Source organism: Megalops cyprinoides, chromosome 14 (assembly GCF_013368585.1).
Source record: "Megalops cyprinoides isolate fMegCyp1 chromosome 14, fMegCyp1.pri, whole genome shotgun sequence".
In the NCBI taxonomy this organism is placed as follows: Eukaryota; Metazoa; Chordata; class Actinopteri; order Elopiformes; family Megalopidae; genus Megalops; species Megalops cyprinoides.
This window is the reverse complement of record NC_050596.1, coordinates 19,945,526-19,964,050: the sequence shown is the minus strand read 5'-3', so window position 1 is coordinate 19,964,050 and position 18,525 is coordinate 19,945,526. Positions and strand designations below refer to the sequence as shown.

The 18,525-nt window shown below is 39.5% G+C and overlaps 1 protein-coding gene across 1 annotated transcript; it reads right to left on the bottom strand.

Annotated features, from left to right (window-relative positions):
* Window positions 1–203: 203 nt before the first annotated feature.
* Window positions 204–12,507, bottom strand: stat4 (signal transducer and activator of transcription 4). Its single transcript, XM_036545633.1, has 23 exons — window positions 12,380–12,507; window positions 11,390–11,525; window positions 10,825–10,923; window positions 10,587–10,679; window positions 10,409–10,487; window positions 9,976–10,064; window positions 9,585–9,736; window positions 9,069–9,227; window positions 8,747–8,833; window positions 8,309–8,368; window positions 7,710–7,730; window positions 6,907–6,997; window positions 6,632–6,676; window positions 6,030–6,113; window positions 5,547–5,645; window positions 5,051–5,186; window positions 4,289–4,341; window positions 2,801–2,895; window positions 2,343–2,479; window positions 1,763–1,954; window positions 1,473–1,521; window positions 1,238–1,360; window positions 204–306 (listed from the first exon to the last, which is right to left on the bottom strand). The coding sequence occupies exons 1-23, from the start codon at window positions 12,505–12,507 to the stop codon at window positions 204–206; spliced, it is 2,310 nt and encodes a 769-aa protein (XP_036401526.1).
* Window positions 12,508–18,525: the final 6,018 nt, after the last annotated feature.

The following is an 18,525-nucleotide window of genomic DNA, read 5'->3' as shown; positions in this document are numbered from 1 at the left end:
TTTCTGAGATGGCCTGAGCGCGGGTGGAGTCATTGTGCTGCTGACAGAGGTGGACACCCCGGCTTCAGAAAGTAAAAGTCCTACTATGTATTTGCTCTAGCCATTCACTAAACAAGGTGATTTCACTAAGTAGCTCCTCTACCTGGTTGAAGAGTTGTGCTAATTAAATTCAGCTGGTGTAGTGCATGGGTGTGGCAGGACTTTTACTTTCTGAAGCCGGGGTTGTCCACCTCTGGCTGCTGATCAGCGCTAATGAGCCAACTGGCCGCACCTGTGCCATCCTGTTTAAAGAGGAGCAACTTTGGCCTGCAGAGAGAGACACACAGAGACAGTTGCTCCCTAGCCAGTGGTCCATTTTTTTTTACTTTGTTGTTTTTTTTTTCAGTTCATTGTCTTTATCTTTTTATGTTTTGGCTTCCCTGCTAGACATGAGAGATGCTTCTGTCTATCACAGTGCAGATAGAAAGCGTAGGTTAGGAAGTGACTCTATGTTTTGTGAATGTTGGGAGAGAGGAAAGAGGTCACAAGACAGTTAGACTAGCCTAGCCTAGCTCTCACGCCCCAATCCTCCAACTCAGGGAAGCCCGTAAGTTTGTGTTCTTATTTCTTATTTTGTAAATTTCACCCTTCGTTTTTTACCGGCTAAATGACTAATTTATTTTTTGGGGATGGCTTCTTATGTTGGTAATAATCCTATCCTGCAATTCACAAACATAAATGAAACTTGATATTTCTCATTTGTTACTGATGTGCCACACCAATCATGACCAATGGTGGAGATGTGTGGAGACATGGAGACATGCGATTTCTGTACAGGTTTTCTGGGCTAGGGTGTACATTGGGAGCTGTGTTGCTTATTACTGTACTAATGTCAAACTCATCTGTAATGCAAAAATGAAGTTGGAAAAAAACTGTACATGAATCAAAACAGAACTCCTCTTCACTTACAATATTTATTGGAATTACAGATTTTGAAAAATACTTGATGGGACTATATCAGGGCTATATCACACATCACAGTGTGTTTTGTGATCACTGCAATTAAGAAGAAATTTTTGTGTAAGAATGAAAAACTGCAACACTTGTGTACATTTGTCCCTCAAGGACACCACCATAGCTGAGTGAGTGCTCCCCAAAACCAGTTCGAATCCAGTTTGACTCGGTGTCGCAACCTCACTATCACAGTTCCAAAAAGTCATTACAGAGCCCAGACGAGGAATCAATAGCTGTCCCACACTGCTGGTCGCTCACAGCCATCTGGCTGCCTTGGGGGCAGAGGTAGTCGCAGATCATGTCCACAGTCCCTGGGGATAAGATGGACAACTCTGGGGAAGAGCAGGGAGGTGAACTGGAAATGGAGCTGGAAGATGGAGAGATCACTCACAAACCCCTCAAGACATGAATGAAGTGTAACACAAAAACTAACCAAATAATATAAGAAAAAAACGAAACCGAAACTGTAAGATACCCACACATTGGAGACGGGAACGAAGACAAACGACATGTATTGTTCGGCAGAATCTGAAAAAAGATATTAATTTAGACACATTTTAGTACATTATTTTAGAGTTTTGGGTAACCACAAGTTTATACCGCTTACCATTATATGACGGCTTACTAAGCGCTGTGCTGAAATGCAAGCCATACCATTTGATGGAAAAAAAGATTTTTCAAAAGTAAGGCTCTCTTCTCAGAAGAGGCTTGTTTCAGTCTTTCGACCACTTTCTTACACTATGTGACTATGTGAAAGTAGGTATCTTGCCTTTGTCTTCACATCTGCTGTAATATTTCTCAAAGACTTTATCCTTGGGGATGTCTGGGTACAGGAATTTCAGCGGGCTCTCTAATGTGCTGCCATCAGTGGTCACTTTGTATTTCTGAAGGATGTCGATGAAAGGCAAAGCATCAAGTTTGTTCTTTGTAAAAGGCTCCACTGAGCAAAAGTCCACCTCACCTGCAGAAACACACACTTAGAATCAGCTTTGAAAAATCCAATGTGGCAGTAGTCTGAAAGCAGAGAAAAATGAAAAAAAGTGTTTGGGGAAAAACAAAGACTTTAAAGGTCTTTCCACTTCACGCATCAGGGACTAAACTGCAAAACGGAAGCTGGCAACTGTGGTATGCGCCTCCAGACTTGATGATATGGAAGTTGACACACTTGCAGAGTGGATTTTGTGGTGGTGCAGCTTCAGAAACTCTTGATGAGGAAATTCTGGAGGGAACTCCGATCTATCACATGTACCACATGCACTACTTTTTGGGGAATTCTGTGGGGATTTTTCTGTTTAAACTGCACCATGCGTGAAGCTGTATTAGTGATGTGTTATGCCAGTGGGACTCACCCTTCTTGGTCTGCACCACCCATGTGAAGGTGATTGCTCCCAGCTGATGCTCACTGAAGCGCAATAGAAACGTCCCCATCGCTCTGTCCTTCAGCAGGGCTCGCTCCATCGTCTTACTCACAAAACCCATGATGCACCTGCAGTCCCAACATTTTCATCAGCTCAGGAGGATTCAGATCAAATCTGACATCCTACCCTAATTGCAAATCAAAGTCTTAAGGTGATTTCAATGACAGAAGGGGATAAAGCATGTTTGGGAGGAGTCAACAACAATCTACTTTTCAGGATATTTAACAGGTACTTAAGGTATTTTATCAGGTATTTAAAAGGTACCCACTGGGGAATTCAGCAATATTTAGGTTCCAAGACCCTCTCTGCCATAGCGCTGCCCTACTCCAAAGACTTTAATTTAGACTTTCAGTTTCAGTTACACAAATGTTCTTCAGTAAAAGTGTCACCTGTCCACCCAGAGCGCCAGCAAGTATTTCTTGATGAGGTCCAGGATGGAGACCACCCAGGTCCAGAGACTGAAGGAACTCCCAGGGAGGTGCTTCTGGGGACGAAAGGAGAAGAAGAGGGCTACAGGGACCAGACGGGTACCTAGGGTCAGTTTATGAGTGCATAAAGCCCAGGCGAAGTGGGCATTTATGAATCTGCCTTGCAAAGGTTATTTATTTGATGCATCCCTACAGTTTATTTGCAAATATGTTTTATATCAATGAATATATAGAAAAGCTAAATGAGTACATAAAAACTGCACATAAATGTATCTCCAGTCTGATTGTAATTGCTCAGAAAACGACTGCTTACATTTTGTCAGAGAGCCACACTTGGTTTCCCATCAGTAAAAACATCCAATGTGTATGGACACCCTTGCTCATGTTATGCCTTTATTGAGAGTAATAGGAAACTGTATGAGTAAGAACTGTCATTACGGTAATAATACATGGCAAAGGGAGTCCTGTAGTCTCCACATCCATAAGGCAGACAAACGTCAAGCAGAAAACAACTTGACCTTCAAACTTCAATGCAGCAGTTTACATAAGTACAAATGTCCACTGACTTTGATGTTGGGGCAGCAGTGGAGCATAGTGGTTGAGGAGCAGGACTTGTAACCGAAAGCTTGTTGGTTCAATTCCCCAAGATGGCACTGCTGCTGTACCCTTGGGCAAGGTACTTAACCCACAATTGCCTCAGTAAATATCCAATGAAAATATGGATAACATTGTACAAATCTGTAATTGATGTAAGTTGCTCTGGATAAGAGCATCTGCTAAAAACCAATAATGTAATATATTGTAGTGTACAGGGTAGTCTACAGCAGGGCTGTTCAATTACAAGAATGGGTCCTGCTATGAATTTCCCATTGGCCCTATGATCACTGGGAAACAAAAGAATACATATTTTGATATGCAAAAAAAATTGTGAAAACTGGGAAGTCTGGCAAAATGTTATTGTGTATGTCAAGGACACTGGTGTCATCAACAAATATAATCGCCAATTTTTCTCTTCTTAATATACATTGTTGTTCCTATTGGTTTGGTTCTCATGTCATTATTAATTGTGGGATTAGAATGTTTTTTAGTGATGTCAGATTTCTTTAATATGTACTTACTTCTCATAAATTCATCATTAACCATCAACAAATAACAAACAGGGAGGAATTATGATAATTCATTCTGAACCTGATAAATAATAGCTATACATATTCCAAGAATGAGTCTGTGATCTTTATACCTGTACACTTACTCAGACACAGTTCTATTAATAGAAAGCAGAAAATGTCTGAACTTATGGCATTAGTTTCTTTCTATTTTTTTCTGGCTCCTATGACAATGTAGCTGAATTGTTCTAGTCTATGGGGTATAAACTGATTGGAATTTCTTATAATGGAATTAAAAATGGAAGTGAGTTATCATAAACCAGTCATATTCTGGTCCCCGTACCTTGCAGAATTTTGACCAGGAAACTTGGCAGTCATTGTTGGATTCTTCTGGACCTGCAGGAATGCACGTATTTAGTCACATAAAGCAGTACATTAGCAGGGGTTTAAAAAAACACTGTTTTACAAGATGAAATCACTACAAGCAATGTGGGACCAGGATGCACCACTAACATGTTTGAACTAGCCTCAAATGTTTATGACAAGTTTGTTCAGTGTCTGAATACAAACAGGATTCTTAGTCTTCATACATCTGACTCCAAATGTCAATGACCATGATTCCAAAATTAAACAGTTTGCATGTCACATGTGCCATCACACATGAGAGCGGATCAACATGCATTAACTGTAAAAAGTACACAATAGCCAAATATGATTGATGATAAATGAATGTAAGAAACAAATGATGTTCCAGTAAAAAATAAGAACTGTGGAAGGTATTCTCCTCACTCACAAAGGCCTCCTATGCCATGGTGTGACCATTAGCAAAAGTCTGATGATGTTATGCATGGAAATCAGAAATACCGATCATAGTGATGGGCAGTGCCAATGCCAAGACAACAGTGTTTCAGGTAGCTTCAATGCATTCCTATGCCATTCATTTGCAGTACCAATTACTGACAATAAATCATCTCAAAGTTGTGAGAACGTGATAAAATCTGTGTTTCCCAGCTTAGAAAAAGTGCACAGTATTGAACCTGTGAATCTGTAAGTCTGTTGGTTATGTAACAGAGAGTTACTGGGGGAGTAGTTTTAGTTTGCTCACCCAGGAGTTTTCTTCCCAGCATGCTCAGCTGGTCCCTGTCCAGGCCACGCCTGACCCAGGTGGAGAACTGCCAGCTGAGCACCTCAGCTAGCTGTCCCCAGGTAGCATTGGGTGGGTTACTAAAGAACGACAGATTCTGCACAAAGAAAGAGAGGAAGAGGAGAGAGAAACAGAGAGGGAAAGAGATGAGAGATAGAAGGCGAAAGAGTGGTGGAGAGAGAGGAAAAGAGAGATGCATGATGGCAGGGGAGGAGGTTAGAGGGGATAAGGGCAGTATGAATTATAATATTGTAAAAAAGAATAATAACGTAAAAAAAAGTCACTTGGCAGAGCAGAGCCACGAAGAATGTCAGAGAGGCATTCTGTTTTGAGAAGTGAGAAGTAGTCAACCAGGATGCCTGCTGCAGGTGAGCGACCTGGGGCAGAGTATTAAGTCCACACTCGCCAGGTGTATATAACCAAAACAGAAAGTGAGGAGAGTCAGTCATAAGTGTACCCTTGGTTCATCAGTCAGCATGTTGTACCACAGGACTGAGGCCCATCCACTGGGCAGCTGGCCGCTATTGGAGATGACCACCAGGGGCAGAGAGCTGGTCTGGGAAGGAAACACAGAGCAGAGAGTCACGTGTATGAGTCATGTATAGACACATGAAACAACATGAAGGCCTGTTCCCTGAGAAACTCTGACAAATATATCAATTTCCTTTGAATTAAAATGACTGTTTATAATATCATATCTAACTGGAGATTAAAATTACTTTTTTCAATTATTTATTGTAAAATAAGGTGGGTGTGTGTTTGAGCAGGAGCCCAACTGTGAGTGTTTAACAGGTTGTACAGAGCACTTCACTTCTGTGGTCATTGCAAGGCAGATTTGTAAAGGTGGGGTTTGTCCAACCAAGCATGTTCCCTGTGTGTCATTTTTTCATGGCACATTCCTAGACCCCCTTTAAGTACAAAGCAGATGAGAGTGGCTGACCTCCAGGTCCATGTTTAGGCCCTGTAGGCAGAGGCTGGCCTTGAAGCTGATAGTATGAAGCTCCTCAGTCACTGTGAGCAAACTCTGAAAGAAACAAACCATCTCCATTTTCATATTCACGTAAGCATCAGGCAATGGGTGAAATCAGCTTCATCCAATACTGGTCATTATTTGTGCACCGATGACAAGAACGACAGAGTCAGCCTTCAGGGATAAGTTATATTAATGTCTCTGTAATGTCAGTATAAGCCAGTGTTTCTGTGTTGTCCTTAGTCCGCAAATTGTCACATATTAAAGGGTGATTTCCCGGGGAGGAGTTGAGTAATGCCGTTATTCCAGTAACTCAGAGAAGTGAGAAAATGAACCATTCATTACAGAGGAAGTGCGTTCTCTTCCATATGATACTGGATGAAAAGGGTTGCTGTGTGACCTCATGTTGAAGGTAAAATTGCGCTGCTACACCTGAAAAGTACCTGGGCCCAAATGTTCTACTTGCGTCTTCCAGAAAGATGGATTACAAATCCTACCTGCTGCCAGTCTGTATGTTGTACGTGTGACATACATTACAGAATTAAAGCAGTGCAACCCAGTGTGTATCTCACCTCGGTCCGTGTTGCTCTGCTCGGAGACTTCTGTTCTTTAAGAACCTACAGGGCGCAAACAGCGAATATATTATTTCATGTGAGACAGCAGCATGTCAAAGCATGTTGGTTTGTTTCAACTTGAAAACACAAAACATTCTCAAAAATGCAGTCTTGTAGAAACTGGGGTCTTGTGGGTGTTTATCACTGACATTACTTGCTGTATTGGGATATAAAATTTTGTATACAATATTTCTTATTCATTGATGTCAACAAACAGGTGGAGTTGAGATTACCAAGTGTTTGAACTCGACAGAAAGACCGCCATTTGAGGACTCCACATCCATTTCTTTGGTGCTGTGAGTATCTATGCAGAACTGCCGAGTCCTGAGAGAAAAGAACCACAGGAGTTTGCAAATACCAGATTCACGTGTGCATACACAATCACTCGCTCATGCGTCTGTGTTCAACACCAGCAAAACAGGGCTGGGACAAAACTTGTGAGAAGTGCTTGTTTTCCTCTCTGCTGCCACCTAGTGGAGAAATGAGACCAGTGCTCAATGAGAGTTGCTGGTCTGGAAGAATTGCTGCGGCATCTTATATGAAAGAGAAAACTGACTGCCCACCTCTACATGTACAGTACCAGTCAAAACTTTGGATACACCTTATAATGGGTAACATACATTCAAAGACATTTTGATATAAAGACTGAAATTTGTTTCTTAGACAATTATAAATAGTGAAGTTGATGCCTATGTATAAATTTCTTTCCAAAAAAAAAAAAAAATGTATATATATTTTGGCAACTTTGAAGACTCTAAAATATAATGTATAATAAATTAAAATTATTATAAATTTATAAATATATAATATATAATTTCATTTGTGTTATTTCATAGTTTTTATGTCTTTACTATTATTCTAAAATGTGGAAAATAGTAAAAATAAAGAATAAAAGTTGTGTCCAAACTTTTGACTGGTACTGTACTGATTCGCAGTTACAAGACAGATGTTTGAAAGCAGATGGAGGAGGGTCTAGATAACTGAGAGTGGGATGTTAGGAGATTAGGAGAAGTGAGTGTTACACAGATATACTCACGCAACGCCGCCAGGAAGATCCCTGCAGGAAAAGCACTCAGTGAGCATGTGTGACATTGCTGTGGGACACATCTGTCACTGAAGCACTTGTAATGGTCAAATGACCTTCACTTCATTTTTTCACAATTTACTTAATATTTGATTTTCATGTTTCTCACTACTATGTGAAAGCACAAAGCACATTGAGTCTGTTAAAAATATACACTATTATTGTTGTTGTTAATAATAACATATTATTATTGCTATTATTAGTAGTATTAGTACTAGTAGTAGTGGTAGTCGTAGTAGTACTAGTGGGAGTGGTAATATTTAGTCAGAGGGACATGAAATGAATGATCATTAAAGAAATTTAAACAACATTGATAAAAGTCCTTAGCACAAACCCATGTTGATTTGGGGAAGACTTTGCTCAGCAAAATTACAATATATAGATGAGATAATTAGATATATTTCCCCATAAATAAAAATATATATATAACTAGACAGTGTACAAGTAGTAAATTTATGCAGGCTTAGTCATCAAATCTACACTAGCTAACATGGAAAGAAACAGTTCAGATATATCACAGACAACCCTTTCCTTAATCTAAGCACACTTACTTGTCGAATGTTGTCTTCACCTGTAACCGACTGTCCATCTCTGGTAGGTTAACCAACAATCTGACCAATGAAATATTTGGAGATGAGACTGATCACAAAAAGACAGTGACAATATGCCAAACAAAATGAATGAATGAATTTCATTATCTTCAGATATCCTTATCCAGAGCAACACGTAAAGTAATGAATAAAATCATTGTATATTCTGTAACACACTTATGCAGTAGACTTTTAATTGGAGCACACCAGATAAATACCCTTGTCCAGGGAGTGCTGTCTGAGATTCTGAGCCACAAACTTGAGATAAAAATTCTGCTGCTCTAACTATCATACCACATACTGCCCATATTACATTCCACTGCAATGGATGCAACACATTGGGTCCATGTTGTTGGGGGGAAAGGACGCTCATTGTGTTGTTGGCAGCACACCTCGTACCTGACTTTGGCAGAGAACTTGCTAGTAGTCCTTATGATGAGAGGAGGACAGCTGACCATGCAGGGCTGCTTCTCCACCACAAAGGAGCTGTGGAGAATTATCACATGACCAAACATGACATTATAGCATCTGTCAGTAAGATAAATAAGATATATGACCTGGGCTGTATGACACATCATTTTGAAATGCTGACCTACAGAGCAAGGAAAAAGAAATTCCTAAGAAAAATATCTTTCCATGGGATTTTTTTTTTCATTTCAAAATAACTTTTAAACTTTAAAAAAAATGAGCTGATGAGGTGATAGATGAGTGCTTTCTGTACCTTTTGATGAGATGGGAAATGAGGCGTTTGACATGCTCTTCCATCTGTGGCCTTTGCAGGCCGATGGGTTCCCCCTTATAGGAGACCCTCTGGCTCATCTCCCCCAGTTTGTCCAGATGTCGTTTGATCTGGAACAGGCTTGTTGCGGTAAGTGTGAACCTGCATCCACAGACAACATTTACGCCCGAACACAAGTTATATATCGCACCACTGTCCGACATCTATGCCGTAGAATCTGTTTTCTGTCCCTGATACCTATACTTGATACGGGAGCAAAAATGCTATAGGCAGTATCACCAATGAGTAGAAAACATGCTCCCTTCTTAACTGGTCTGATTTAGTTTGAGCAAACAAAAACCAACCAATTTTTAGAAGGCTTCTCATTGGAAAGCTCATAGAACTCTTCGCTGAAAAGGTGATAAGAATTTTTACCACATGAACATCGTTTGACACGTATACAAAACTATAGCTAGAAAATTATTTCTAGCTTTAACTAGCGGTGGATGGAATCTGTACCAGTTCTGGAGCTGGTCCAACCCTGTCAGTGGTGGCCCTCCGATGCAAGCCAACTGCTGCTGCCGCTTCCATTCCATCAGCTCAGGGATCAGCTGGGAGTTCACCAGGGCATCCATCTCCCTGATGACCTCCACCATCTGCGACAGGACCTCCTACAAATGGACAGTGTGGATTAGCGGTGAAGCCCGGCGGGAAGTGTTCACAGAGCATTGCCCCCATGTTTGCTGAAACAACCCCTTCAAATATTGGTCGCAACAGGTTTGCAAATCGGAGCCATGTAGCTTCAATGATAGCAGAGACAGAATTTTCAGCGTAGAATGCTGCTAGGTGACTATCTGTGCCTGTAGATGATGTTCATGTTTGAAGGACAGTGTTTGGATGCAGGACTCACCCTCTTTTTGAAGTCAAGAACACTAAACGTCTTCTGTACCATTGTAGCACTGACTTGTTCAGTATACTGATTGTTTCTCTCTCCTGGAACTGAGAAAGGCAAAGATCAGCACTGAGGTTGGTGAAGGAAGGAGAAAACAGAGCCATCACATGCAGTGCAACTAATATCCTTCAAGCCTTCCAAAACTGAAGACCGAAATTTTACTCACTGAATTTATCCCTAATTTTTCACATAATGTCATTGTTAAAAGTGAGAGACTCCAGCACTGCCCTTGCATGAAAATACAGAAACAATGGTATGTTTATTTTAAAAACAGATTAAGCAGAAGGGACATCATGAAAATTATCTGGGCCTATTATCATGGTCCTTCTACATAAAGACAGATCTGTACATTTTGTCCCAGAAAGAACAGTGGAGACTGCAGATATCCAACCTTTATATGTGAGTATTTTGTAGTCAAATTCTGCTTTGTCCTGCAGGTCGTCCAGGAATTTCATTGCCTGGTTCAGCATCTGTGAAGGACATAAAAAAATCTTCACCTACTGACTGTCTTTTCAGGGCACTCATCACATAACTGACCTGGCCTACGAGACAGTTGTCACCTATTGCACCTGAACCATGCTGCTGGTGAGAACCAGATGCTTGTCTATGTTCTGCTGCCTCTCGAAGACCATGGAGTTCTGCAAAGATGTGTCCTGAGGCCCCTGGGGAGAAAGAGCAGGAACGAATGTCAAAATAGCAAACTGAGGAAAAAGCATGACTGAACACTTCAGAAGGTAAACAGTGCACACGTTTTAGGTGGGTTTAGGGACAGCAGCCACTAGCTGCAGACAGCGTTAGTGACAATACCTGCTCCTGCGCGGTGGTGGTAGAGATTATCCGTCTTTCCTCCTTCAGACAGTTGGATATGACACTGGCTATGTGCAAAGTGTTAGTTCTGTATTTCTCCTGAGGGTGATAAAGAGTTGGACAATTGGTCAGCCAAAACCAGATTTAAATGAACATCATAATGCTGCAACTCAAAACCATCCATGTGCATGTGATTATGTGACATGTAGTTATGGATGTGATAATGTGATCATTTTTCATTACGGTTTCCCAACTCCCTTGTCCAATCAAGGTGTTTCTATTATTACCATTATATTACATTACATACTTTCAATACATTACCAATATAACAAACACACACACACACACGCACACACACACACACGCACACACACACACACACACACACACACACATCTCCTTTGCTTTTTTGCTTTTGAAATTCATACACTGGAACTCAATAAAGAGGTTCTTTTGACTGATTGTTGTGCTTTTGATTTGATTGAGTTTGAGTGGGCAACCTCTTCCAAATTCTGTTGTTAAGGGCAGAGAGTAATGGGTGCCATTGTTCACAGAGTGTGCTAACCAGCAGCTCTTGGTAGATTCTCTTCAAGTTATGTCTACAAAGGAAGTTCTGCTCCTGAGAGCAGTGCTTCTCAAGGTGGGTCAGGAGATCGAAGAAGAGGACGGAAGCCATAGACTTATTGTTTGAGGCAGTATCCCTGAGTAAAGAAAAATAAAACAAGGGTGATTGCAAAGTTTTGATGCTTGTAGTCATTTACAACAGACAAGACTTAAATGAGGGACAAAGAACATGCAAAATTGAGTAATTTAACCATATTGTTAATATATTTTATGGCTGTTTGAAATTGCTATATATTTATATAAATGTCCATGTGGTTTATGCATAAACCACATTGACATTTTCTTCATTGTCCCTCCTACTCAAATGAAGTTTTCTTGCTTAGCCACTCCAATTGAAATGAAGATTCTTATCACTTCAGTATGTCAAAATGTCAGTATATTCAAAATGTATGTCACTGATAAAAATAGAACATTGTGAACCAAATGGCCACTGTTAAAATTAACATTACTGCAAAGGATCTTAATGCCACTAGTAGGAAAATTAATGTCACTATAAGGAAAAAAATCATCACTAGCAAGAAAATAAAATGTCACTATTTGCTATTTGCTGCCTACAAAATTTCCACTAGTGACTGGCAGAGATGGTGTCTGTCGTTAACTTATGGCCACCGATGATTAAATGTTGAAATGGCTTGCCGTACATGTGCCGTACATTGTGCTTTTCTCTTTCATGCATAGTTATGTGCTGAAACATTTGTTGATGACACTGCTGGACAACCTGCACAAACCATGGAAGGCTGGAAGGCATGGAAGTCACATATGTGCATACTGTTGGTGTGCTAAAACTAAAATTTCAGTGAAGGAAGCTCACAAATTTTGTCTAGAGTAGTGTAGACAATTATTCCATTGCTCTGCAACAGAGAAACTATGAGGATATTTATCCAGCTGGTGCTTTGTTTCACTGTCCTTTGTGTACTTAGGAAACACCTACCAGTCCTGGCGTTCGATCCAGTCAGCCAGCACTTGCCGCACTTCCATGGGAAAGCTACAGCTGTAGACCTGCTCCACCTGCTCCAGGAGCTTAATATCCAGCATCAGGACCTCTTCCCATTGACTCATGCTGGTGAATTGGTTGCAGAGGCATCAAAATCAAACACTAAACTTATATAAATACACTAAACCTTTGGGTGTTTGACACATTTTGATGCTTTTAAAAATCAAATCTATGAGAGGTGTCCTAAAGCAAATCTAAGATGCTCCTTGCAAGGCACTTATGATGATTGTATTGGTGCGGATACTACACTGTGCGTTCATCGTGTAATTATTCGTTCCCATTGACAGCTAATTTTCAGCTTTGTGTCAGTGACTAAATGTTTGAAAATAAACAAACACTTACACAAATATTCTCACTACAGTTACACACATTAAATCCAGATATTATAATAAAATAACCTAAAAATAGATCATGCAAGTGTCTTTTAACATTTAATGACAAACAGAATAGTATTTTGTAAAATTACATACCTGTTTTTGGACACGATCAGACAGGTCTTGAAATCTGGCATCTGCAGTGCAACGAGCAGGAGAACTGTGTTCTCCCACGCTTGCAGCTGTTGTTTTATAGGCTCGACCCGCCTCCGCTGATAAATACTGACAGAGAGAGCAAGCTGGGGGAAATTTCCGTGCATCGTCTTTGAAGAGATGCAATGGAGTATGTAGACAGGAACATTTACAGTTGCATTCTTCATACAGTGCCCTCCAGAATTATTGGCACTCTTATTTAATAAGAGTGAAAAAGGCTGATGAAAATTCCCCCTACTGTTTATCAAATGTTTCCTTTACTCAGCAAATAAAGACAATATAGAAATTCCACATGAGCCCATTACCACAAGAAAAAAGTCCCAGGTGATCACAAAATAAATTTTATTCTGAAAATAGTGTGTCGTACTTATTGGCACCCCCTCATTTAGTATTTTGTGCAACTACCTTTTGGCAACAGAACAGCACTGAGTCTTCTCTTGTAATGTTTTATAAGACTTGAGAACACAGAAGAAGGGATTTTTGACCATTCCTCAATGCAGAATCTCTCCAGATCTTGCAGAGTACTGGGTCTTCTCTTGTGCACCCTCTTCTTGAGCTCAATCCACAGGTTTTCAATTGGATTTAGGTCAGAGGACTGGGATGGTCATGGCAAAAGCTTGATTTTGTGTTCATTTAACCATTTTTGAGTGGATTTTGATGTGTGCTTTGGATCGCTGTCCTGCTGGGAGTTCCAACCACGACCAAGTTTTAGTTTCTTGGCAGAAGCAACCACATTTTGATTTAAAATCACCTGGTACTTCCTGGAATCCATAATGCCATGTATGCGAACAATACTGCCAGGGCCTTTGGAGGAGAAACAGCCCCACAGCATCACAGATCCTCCACCATATTTAACGCTTGGTATTAGGTGCTTTTCTCTGTAGCCATCTTTATTTCTATGCCAAACCCATCTTGAGTGTTTGGAGTCAAAGAGCTCAATTTTTGTTTTGTCTGACCACAGCACCCTGTCCCAGTTAAAGTTCCAGTGGCGTCTGGCAAACTCCAAGCGCTTTTGCTCGTGGCGAAAAGATAGGAAAAGCTTCTTTCTGGCATTCCTTCCAAACAGTTTGTTGGCTTGGAGGTGACGTCGGTGGATTTGGAGACATGGTGACCCCAAGATGCTACCAAACTCTGTAATTCTGAAACTGTGGTCTTTGGAGATTTTTTTTACTTCTCTGACCATCCTCCTCACTGTGGCTGCTGACAAAATAGCCTTGCATCCATGCTTCCAGGCTCCATGATAGTTTTGAATTTCTTAAACTTCTTAATGATTTCCCTAACTGTTGATATGGGCATTTTAGGTCGAGCAGCTATTTTCTTGTATCCATTCCCTGATTTGTGCAAGACAACACACTTTTGCCTTATTGCAATGGAATGCTCGTGAATCTTTCCCATGGTGATTTGCTACACAGACCTTTATATCCATTTTGACTAAAATTTGTATATTTTACATTTGCGCAGCTGCATATTTAGTGAGTAAATGTATTCTTGCTACAAAATGCAACCGTAATGGCAACATGGGGACCTTTGATTTCATACCCTAATTCATATAACCCATGATATTAAGCCTTTTCCCTATTAAATTCATAACATGAAATAAACGATACTTGATTTGGTCATTTTTTTTCAAGTGTCAACCCGTCATAATGACTTGGCTTCCAAGAAAAGACTGGGGGTTGTTAGTGTCATCCACGGGGGATTCCAATAAGAGCTTTACAGAAAGGCAAGCACGGTTATATTCAGTAAATCGCAGATGCGATGGTGCAATTCAGAAAGGCACCTGCAGTCTAATTCAGAGAAGTGAGGTAATGTTGTGTAGAAGTATATTTGGAAGTCAGCTTGATATTCGCACGAGGCTGTCATTACACTTACACACCTCTGTTAATGAGACGTCCAATTTTGCTGAAACGTTCGATTCATATCCAAAGAAGCAGAATGTGCCACAGTTGTTGTCTTTCATCGTTGTAAAAAAAAAAAAAATCACGCCAAATTTTGAAAAAAAAAATCTATAAAAATGGTTGCATATTTAATTAAAATTTATGATCTTCGATTTGAGCATATAGTGTTATAAGTTTTGTTTTTGAATTACCAGCTTACCACCTTAGTGACAAAATATGGTCTTGCCTAACCAGCTGTCTGATTATTAGAAACATACTGTATGTTGTCACAACGTTTGGATTTATTTTAGTTGCCTCGTTGCTTTTTGGCAAATCGTTCTTTTTCGCATGTAACAATTACACACATTTCTATTGATTTTGAAAAACAGTCCTTGTAGTCCCCAGTCCAACTAAACGGTGTCCAGGAGGTGGTGTTTATATTGCTGTAACATTGCGCAACGACATTTTTATGATTTTCCGCAAAGCAGAAATGTATTAGATGCAAAATGCAAAGTCCAGAGTGGCTCCGTTCGCAAACCGTCTGAGTAATATGGTTGAAAAGCTGTAGAAATTTTAAAATAGGAGGAAAAGTAAAACTGTAAATAACTCTACACGGTCCCTTACTTGTCAGACCTGGAAATAATTGTACCATCAATTAACTACTGCAGTTAACAGAGAAAAAATTCTGTAATGTTATCTTAAGGGATGTGGAATCAGCGTCCAGTTGATTTGATGTTTGTTAAACTTTCTTTTAAAAGTTTTTCTGAGAATATTGATGAAACAAAAGAACAAACTTAAATATTTGTTTAAAAAGTGGCATGGTGTCGATATGCCTCACATTATCATTTCATTGATTTGGGCTGTCAAACTCATATTTCAAGAAGTTATTTAATTAAATCAAGACTAATATGAAAATCAACCATAAATAAAATATAACCAAAGTGAAAGACTAAGAGTTTTGTCGTGATCCACGTTTATAAGTGATCTTTACAGGGAGAAACTGGAGCGTTTTAATGATGAAGTTGACAAACTATTGAAACTTTAAAACACCGTGAGTGTACCATGATGATGCCTTTCTCCTGAACCTTGTTCAATAATCTGTGTAAGTGGTGGTGCTTCTTAGTTAACGCACCCGATTTTATAGCTAAATGATAATGCCCATGACTTGTGATTATTATATAATGACTCTGGATTGTGTCCTATTTAAAAAAATAATAAAATAAAATACATTTGAGTCTTAATGAGCCAAATGTCTGAAAACAAACATTTGTCTAATAGGCTATCAAACTAACAAACCAAATATGGTTCTAGAAATCAGCATGTTTTGAAATGTGTGTGTCTTTTGTGTAAAAAGAGAGATTTTTCGAAAAATTAATGAAACAACTTAAAATCAATCCAAACGTTCTGGCAGTATACCCACATGTGCCTGAGACAGCTGGCTTGAGCAGACGAAATAACTTTGACAATCAGGTATATATCGAACTTTAATTGTGAACATGTAAATATTTGTAAGAAAAAATACAGTACAATTTAAATGTAAATGTTGTTACAGATAGACACCCAATGAAAATCATCATTGTGGTGTTCTGAAATATGTATCTATGCTAAAAGACAAAAACATGTGACCCATTCTGCATCTTGCTTTTGATAAGAATCCACAGTTAAGCAAGTAGATCTTTCTTTGAGTAATTTGACTCAAGCAGAACACATTTCCTAATCTTTAGTTGTAATAAAGAGTCAAAGAAAGCCCCTGAATTCTATGTACATAGAATGTGTACCTCTTTTGCATAATTTATCAAGAAATTACTGACCTGAAATGTTCAACATTAAGTAAAATTAAGACCACAAAATATACTATAAATATGAAGACTTTTGCGACATTGAGGTTTAATGACAATAATGCAATCATTTGTCAGCACAAATTTGTATTTTTTTTTTATTTGAAGTCACTATTGGCCACTAAAGTGTTACTGAGTACAGTATCTCTGCTGGGTTGACTTCACATTAACTTCATTCGGAGTTTTGGGCACAAGTCATTGGCCAAGGCAAATGTACTGGACAGTTTCACCATCTGACGTGAAGGACATCATTTCTATTTAACTCTTTACTAACATGTTGTATCACCACAATGCTTGCCAAAGAAACCTTTTACACTGCGCATATAGTCATTCCAGCACAGTACCTGCATTGCTGAATTGCATCGTTCACTGGTTTGTGTCATACACTGCATGGAACAAAACAGCTACGTCAATCCATCTCAAAAAACTTGACACCCAACATTGCACTACTTCCTGTCACTCTGTCAAAGGGAGCACACTAATTAAAGTGGTGTCCCTAAACTGTTTTGTGAAAATACTCATTGGTGGCATAGACAGAAGTAAATTAACTTGGCCAACATGGGCCAGTTTTGTTTCTGATGTTTACTGTACAAATCAACCATTTCAAACCTATGACTCAGATCTGGACTTCTCTTGCTTCTAATAATATTTATTGGCCCAAGGAATCCAAATGAACAGCCAAAACCCCATTTTAAGCTCATAAACCCCATAATTTTAACATTTGATTTAACAGCATATGACAATTTATTCATGCCTGACAAATAATATGGGTCGAGCTGCATTGCTAAAATTCAATTCTAAAGACACTGCAGAGTGTTTGTGTCTAAATTTGTGCTTGTCTTTCCCTTTGATTTTTATAAATTCTGTGGTCTCGTTCTTTGAGAACATTCATTTCAGTTGTAACCAAATTTGTCCGCTAGATGGCACTGCCTGGAGCTGGTCATTCGAAAGACAGCGTATACTTCATCACTGTAATTCTATTGAAAGGGAAAAATAACCATGACAATTTTTGTGTTTCCATTTAAATGTAATGTCACCATACATTAAGAACTGCACATCAATTCATAATACAGATGATGCCTACTTATCTTGGTATATTCGCCTTTATCAGAGCAGTTTTACTCGAGTAGGTTACATTTTATAGTACCTTAACGGCGCATACTGGAATAATATTAGATTATTTAAATATTGTGGCGTGCAGGGGAATTCCAGTAGATTCGCAGCTTAACCTTAAATAGTTAAATACTAAATACAGACCTCCCACTCTACTGCGCATCGCCACGATGCAAAATGTCATGATACAACCTCTTACCAGAAATATCATTTTCCGGTGGCGTGACGATTTATCTAAACCTTTGAAGTGCATGTGACAAACAGACCTGCACCCACTATTGCTTGCCATTATGAAATTATGAAATGTTGTTGAGGCTATATCATCGTTTTCCCCCTTCTGACAGTAAGTTCTACATGAAAATGCAGAAGAACAAGTCCGGATTCGAAAATCCCACCACGATTAAAAAAAAAAATCAGGGTTTACACACACTTGACCAAGAAACACATCTCTGTGCCAACAGTGAGCCAAGGTGGTTTAGCTCAGTATGACCCAACTACAAGCTAACTAGCACATATACTTCATCGATTCATCTCGTCTGTACCGATAGCAATAGCATGCTTATTCTTTTTACTCCCAGTTGACGGCAACTTGAAGTGTGGGAATCGGTCGCGCTAACAGATATTCAAGAAAGTGAATAAGATCACAATACATAAGTAGGAACGGAAGTACACTCTATTCAGTGAGGAAATACGTAAGCGTACGGGTCAGGGTGCAGAGGTCAGTGTGG